Below are 7,465 nucleotides of genomic sequence, written 5' to 3' on the forward strand. Positions count from 1 at the left end.
AAGAAAGAAAAAAGGAAAATAGACCCTGATCTGTTTTTAAAAAGTGTGCCCTTCGTTTCCATTTGATCTCTCTCTCTCTTCCCACTAGCAGACTCAGTTAGAACAGGTGGCTGCCTCCCTGAGTTTACTCGTCCAGCAGCTTGTCTTCTCCTCCTCAGAACTCACACTGACTCACTTGACATCAGGGACGCATTCCAAAAATAAATGATAACACAATTAATCTAATTACGACCACTTAAACAGTAAGACATGCAGAGTTCTGAATCCATGGAATCCATCCACCTGTAACAGTACTCTGGAATAAAAACAAACCTATTTTAAAGACTGTGACACATCTGAACTGAACTCGTTGATAATCTACTGTACCTATTGCACTCAATCATGGCGTACACTCTACTGAGCAACTGTTTACCTCATAGCCTTGGGGTGACTTTAACTCTCAAGCTGCAGCTGTGGGGAGTGACGACAAGGGTGAAGGAGGAGGGAAAGCATGAGGGAGGGAGAGAGGGAGTGAGGAAAGAGGAGGGAGAGGATGAGCGGGATCGCGAGCCCAGAGTAGCTCTCAGAAGCAGCTCTCACCTCCACGCTTAGGCGGATGTAAGTAGATTGGCAGTCACAGCAGGGATAGCTGAGATGAACCCCTCTCTGTATTAACAGGACCGTGGACCGAGGAGTGGAAAGTGGAGACTGATAGTGATTATATGTTCCACGCCATGGCAACAAAGCATCTGATAAACACTTAAGAAGTCCAGCACATCTTCTTACCTGCTGGACTTAAACCATTGCAGATGGGAATGGACTGCTGTGCTGTAAATGCACCTGGGCGGACAGCTGGTCAGGAACTGATGTAGTGTAAACCATCTCCACAGATCCAGATTCTCTCAGCATGAGTCCAGCCAGAAATGCATGTGTGTTTCTCATCCTCTTGTCAGTGGTCTACTGCCCAGGTAAATATACTGTTTTCAGTTTCAACATTAATGTGCTATTTACATAATTGGATGTGGTTGCTGTCTACAGAGAAAATAGTAATTGTTTTTTCTCTGCATTAACTGCATTATAGATATTTGGAGTGCAACATTTGTTTCAGCACTGAATAAGTACTTGAGTTGATGTGAAATCTGTTGATATGATATGACCATAACAGACAACCTCATTATGAGCAATATGAGTCATCTAAATCAGTCTGTCAGCTATGTAAAGTTACTGTTATGATATGATAAAAATAGAAATGGTCATTATAAAAGCTGTTATACTTTATTTTTTATTTTATGTTGGTATGGTAGAAGTGGCGTGAATAAATTAGGACCACATGCTGCTTTTATTTCACTCCTGAACATATAGCAGAGAAAGTCTCTTTGATGTTGTACTGTTTCCAATAATCAATAGCGATTAATGGCTTACATGAAAGTCACTCTCCATCTGTCCTTGTACATCTCAAGGTTGGGGTGTTGGATTTTCTGACTGAGCAAAGAAGATTTGAAAATGTATCTGATAAGATATTGATCCAAACACATCAAAAATAGTTTAGAGGGCAAGAATTTAACAAAAACAAGACACTCTCATTTACTGTGATTGATAGATTGGGTATCTGCAAAGGCTCTTTTTTTTTTAAATATTTCATCTTTGGTGCCATTCCACAAATGATTGCATCTTATTTGCAATATTATTTTACTATTTGGGGAAGAGAACATTTCAGATCCATTTAGCAGATTGTCTCAAATTAATATGATTATTTCCAAATTAGTGGAGCGTTGTTAATTTGTATAAAGTGTTAGTCATCTAACCATGGTACAGGCCCTACATTTGTGGCTAGTTCTTATAAAAGAGTAAAATTCACAAGGTAAAGAAATGTCTTCACAATAATTCTATCATTCATAGAAACGTACAACCTATCCTCATGTCACAGAATATAAATAAAGAGAGGAAATCGAAGTGGTGAATTTCAGTCCGCTTCCTGGTTACCCATTGGAAGAACCACACTGACATTTGTTATCTACGCTAGGTCTCACAATCCCAATCTGTGTGCCTCAAAGCTCGCTCCTCATTCACAAAAAAAACACTCAGACACAATCTCCAAATGCCACATGGGGTCGTGGTCTGTTCTATTAGTCTGCTTGCCTCCAGCCGAAGGAAAGCTACCTCTTCAGGTGCCTTTGCAGAGAGCTAACTTATTTTTTCTTATTTATAGGGTCGACACTCTAGTGGTGCGATTCTGTAAGGAAGTAATTAGTCTTCAGCTAAACCATGGAATAAGAGAAAGCTGACCACAACCAAAATTACATGGCTAAAGCCCTGTAGAAGTCTGTTACAACACCACCATATTTTATTGTTAGTGTTCAGGAGAATCTGAAGCCTCCAATCAATCTAGCAGTAATTTAGAGCTATCACAGCAGGTGGTCCGTAATTAAATTATGGTAATGGTGGTTAATGCCGTACCCAAGACCCTACTGGTAAACTGCATCTAGAAATGGACAAGACTCATAGCTTCCTCATAAAGTCATCCTTGGTTTAGTTGTTGAAAAAAAATCTGTTTTGTGGATAAATAAAGCAGTACAGTAATATATTGGTGTATTGATAATCTCTGAGGTAGTTAATAATGGTTTGTGATTTTGTGGTCAAAATTAAAACTGGTGTGAGACTGCAGTTTTACTGTTCCCTCATACCCATGTGAAATGTCAAGTAACATGCCCAAATATCTGTGCTTGAAGTCAGTTGTTATACTCTTAACACATACACGGAAAATCATGAGATACTACCCCTAACAGTGATCCATCCAACCAGTTAGTCTTAACAGAGATAAGAATATTTGTATTCACCATCAAACTTGCAACAAACATACTTCTCACTAATAATTCCCACGGGGGGGGGGGGGGGGGTCAGGGACAAAGAAGGATGAAGGGAACCATATTCTTATAGCATATGCATGGTTAAACTAAACATTTCATTAAAGGAGAAACTAGTATACCACATAGGAGAAAAAGTATACCACAATTTCACTGTGTGACGGGCGTGCCTTGCACCTGGAAACTCCCCGAGATCTGGTCTCATCTTGGTCTCTCACTCCTGCAGCGGCACAGAGAGTGGCGCGAGCCCATGCTGAGGAGAGACTGCTGAAGACGCTTTTCACTCGTTACAACAAGTTCTCGCGGCCGGTGGCCAACACGTCCGACGTGGTGCTGGTGCACTTTGGCCTCTCCATCGCTCAGCTAATTGATGTGGTGAGTGGGGTGGAGGTGTGGCGAAGGAGGTCGTCAACTGGATGCACAGTGGCCTTGAAGTTAGCAGTACACTCACATATATAGGGTGTTTCCCCCAGAGAATTGGCATTCTGGCTGTACAATGCATCATTATTGTTGCTTTGCCATAGCCAGAGTGAAAGGGACACTTATTATCCAGCATGTGTTGCTTCACAGACTTGCCTGATTTGTGAAATGCAATTCTGCTTTTTTGTTTTTCCAGGATGAGAAGAATCAAATGATGACCACTAATGTCTGGGTGAAACAAGTATCGTCTGATTAGAATATTTGGAATTTAATCAGAATTATAATTAAAACCTCTCCTGTCAATTCCCCAGTCATGCCTGCTAGAACATTCCCATGACAGTTTTCTTTGTTCCAACAGGAATGGAATGATTATAAGCTCCGCTGGAATCCGGACGAATATGAAAATGTCACCTCAATCCGCATCCCTTCAGAAATCATCTGGCGGCCTGACATAGTCCTTTATAATAAGTAATATTCTGCTTTCAACCCTCCTTTATATCTCAGCCGTATCTATTTCAATGATCAGAATGTAGTCATACCTCCAGTATGTTCTTGATTACTGGGGGGGGAAACGGTGAGATATTTTGATAGGGATGAGATAAAGCGGAGACAAAACTGAAACTAGCCACACTCATATCTCCACAACCTATATATTAAAATGGAGCATGGCTGACAATGGACTTCTCATTTATTTTGCTGATGTGAGTGACAGGGAGGGCAACGTGGTAACTAAGGACATAGGCTTGCCATCATTCATCGCACTTATGGGAAATGGCAAGGGAAAATGAGCCCACTTGAAGTGTTACCATATCATCCTGTCTCTGTCACTATCCAGCCTCAGGGACCTGCTCTTCATTGCAATTCATATTACTCCAGGGCAATTTAACAGCCGAGGGGCCTCAACAGAAATAAATCTGTTACAATAGATCAGACAAACCACAGCCTCTAACTAAAACAATATGAGGGCAGGGTGATTCAAGTATTTCTTAGTTTAAGGCAGTTGGCAGTGCTTTGGTCACAAATTCATTCCAGCATTAAAAGAGAGGTTCCACTATCTGCATGTGTTGCACTGGAAGCAATTCCTAGAGAGCCATTTTGAACACATTACATGCCCACTTAGCATCTTTCATTAACAGCGAATTACCTGATCCAATAAAAGATAATGGATTCGTTCATTTACTAGAGTTTAATTACATTAATACATTAAAAGTTTAATTGTCCAATAAATTTCCAGCAGCAAGGGCCTATTTTTGTTGAGACATTAGCCTTGAATTGCTGTCTCTTTTGCAAACACATTTTCTTTTTAACAATGTGTCTTACCATGGATACAGTTGACAAGCTTTGTTTTCCCTTATTCAGTGCTGATGGAGATTTTGCAGTGACTCACTTGACAAAAGCTCAACTTTTCTATGATGGGAAAATCAAATGGATGCCTCCAGCAATCTACAAAAGCTCCTGCAGCATTGATGTCACTTTCTTCCCATTCGACCAGCAAAACTGCAAGATGAAGTTTGGCTCTTGGACATATGACCGCGCCAAGATCGACTTGATAAGCATAGCCAGTAACGTGGATCAGATGGATTACTGGGAGAGTGGGGAGTGGGTGATTGTCAACGCCGTGGGGAAGTATAACAGCAAGAAGTACGAGTGCTGCACCGAGATCTACCCAGACATCACATACTCCTTCATCATTCGTCGGCTGCCACTCTTCTACACAATCAACCTCATCATCCCCTGCCTCCTCATCTCCTGTCTGACCGTGCTGGTGTTCTATCTGCCGTCCGACTGTGGTGAGAAAATCACACTCTGCATCTCTGTGCTGCTTTCGCTCACTGTCTTCCTGTTGCTCATCACAGAGATCATCCCGTCCACATCACTGGTCATACCCCTCATTGGCGAGTACCTCCTTTTCACCATGATCTTCGTGACGCTTTCGATCATCATCACCGTCTTTGTGCTCAACGTGCACCACCGGTCACCGCGGACGCATGGCATGCCCCACTGGGTGCGCTGGGTCTTCCTTGACTTCGTGCCCCGCTTCCTTTTCATGAAACGCCCGCCTGCCACGGGCAAACAGAACTGTCGCAAGCTGATTGAAATGATGCACAAGACCTCCGGGGTCTCCCAGGCTGCATGGCAGGGACAAGCCTTTCTCGCCAGCCACTTGGCCAACCCAGAGATGCAGGACCACCAGCCCATCTCACACCACCTACTGGAGCAGAGCAGGCAACAGGATGATTTCCAGACTCAAGCTGTCTTCCAGAGGTCTTCCTCCAGCCAGTGCTCCATCCTTCAGGAGGAGTTGCACCGGCTAGGCCTCACCACAGCTTCCTCCAGCTCCCCTTCCTCTTCCTCCTCCACCCTTCCCCCACCGTTTGGGCCACTGTTTCACCACCTCCCCCTCCATAAGGACAAAGAGGGCTGGGCATTTCCTTCCAAGGCCCATTCAATGCAGCACATGTTTGAGGAAGGTGGGAGGGACTCCCAAACCCAGAGGGCCCCAAGACACTACCATTCCTGCAACTTCCAATATGACAGCCTGGGCAGGGACTGTACCACTGATAAGAAAGGGACAGCAGAGTGCATGGGGGAGGAAAGACCATTCAAGCACCATTTGCACTGTAACTCCAATACAACCCATGCTGGTTTCCCAAAACAAGAGGCCCAGCGAGCAGCCTTGAATCTGGTCACCACCATGTCTCCTTCCATGCAGCAGGCAATAGAAGGAGTGCAATACATTGCTGACCACCTTCGTGCAGAGGATGCCGACTTCTCTGTAAGTCTAAGCTACATCTTCACTGCCGTGCTGTTTAGATGGAGCACATTTACAGTACATTTGTGGCAAGTGGCATGATGATATGACAGCGTATAATGCCAGGCTAAGTTAGCGGTTTAAAGTTTAAAATAAGCAGGAAACTACTGTGGTTTCACCATGTGATAATAATTCACCAAAATGCCATGACAACTAAATTCACCACACTTTATACAATATTCATGTGCAAAAAATCTTACTTGTTATGAGAGAAAATTAGACACGGAAATGGAAAATCCATAAAATGTGTATTTCACAAATGTAGCCAAGCTGGGATTTCTATTTGCAGAAATCCTTTCTGCTGCAAACACAATGCTATTGTTTTGGTCTGAGAGGCATTGTGATGGCAAATGTAAATTGGGAGCCTCTCACTGGAGATTGGTAAAACTGCATCACATTATAGCGGGAGCAAATACAGAGCGTCAGTACAGAGTGTACAGAACTTGTCTCATTCAGTGAGGAAGAAGGTGTTTCCTTTGCATACAAAACATACAGTTTTCAAGGAAGTTGAGAAAAAACAGCATAATGTACTGTAAGCATTTCAGCATAATTTAACAGTGTCAGTAATCCTCCAACTTGCAAATGTCAAGTAAACAAGTATAGGTGGCACATTTTCAGAGGTTGGCTGGTGTATCAGGCTACATACCGATGGTGTAAATATTTTATTAGCCTGCGATGAGTGACAGGTATTTCCTTAAAGAAATCTGGTCATCCACAAAAAATCAATTTAGTTTAAAAATTGAACACTGAGACGATGTGCCATGAGCATTGAGATAACTATTTCATATCATTTCTTCCTCTCCCTTTCTCTGACAGGTGAGAGAAGACTGGAAATATGTAGCGATGGTCATAGACCGCATTTTCCTGTGGATGTTCATCTTGGTATGCATTCTGGGAACTGTTGGACTTTTTCTACCTCCCTGGCTGGCCGGAATGATTTAGAACATCAGACAGATGCCTAAATGAACTTAGGTCACCATTTGTTTTTATTTGTTTGCTTTGGTAAACTTGTTAGCGGGCAAGGTCTGATGTTATGGTTGTCCCTTGAGAAGTCTAGATCAGACGAAGGAGAGCTTTTCATAATCTTTTCTTTTTATGTATATAAAAAGAAAAGTAATCTGGGAGCATTTTCTAAACAGATGGAAGAAACGAATTATCCATATGTGCTAAAGTACAGGAAAGTCATGGCATTTTCTGCAGTTTGAATCTTCCTTAATAGCATTTGAAACACTAGTTAGTATCATATTATGGGAACATTTTCTTTTTAAAGAATTTAATTATATCTAAAATTCACAAAATCTCAAAGTAATACTTAGCAATAATATGATTAGGAAATTAAAAATACAATTTGGGATTGTTAGAACTGAGATGCAGCTGCAGGAAAAGGTTC

General features: G+C 42.2%; 1 protein-coding gene across 1 annotated transcript; it reads left to right on the forward strand.

The window, feature by feature from the left end:
- The first annotated feature begins 381 nt into the window (after positions 1-381).
- Positions 382-7,017, forward strand: chrna4b (cholinergic receptor, nicotinic, alpha 4b). The gene is made up of 6 exons (XM_042099355.1): positions 382-568; positions 3,070-3,218; positions 3,460-3,504; positions 3,622-3,731; positions 4,623-6,039; positions 6,892-7,017. Exons 1-6 carry the CDS (start codon positions 382-384, stop codon positions 7,015-7,017), a joined length of 2,034 nt encoding a protein of 677 aa, XP_041955289.1.
- The last annotated feature ends 448 nt before the right edge of the window (positions 7,018-7,465 follow it).

Source organism: Alosa sapidissima, chromosome 7 (genome assembly GCF_018492685.1).
Source record: "Alosa sapidissima isolate fAloSap1 chromosome 7, fAloSap1.pri, whole genome shotgun sequence".
NCBI lineage: Eukaryota > Metazoa > Chordata > Actinopteri > Clupeiformes > Clupeidae > Alosa > Alosa sapidissima.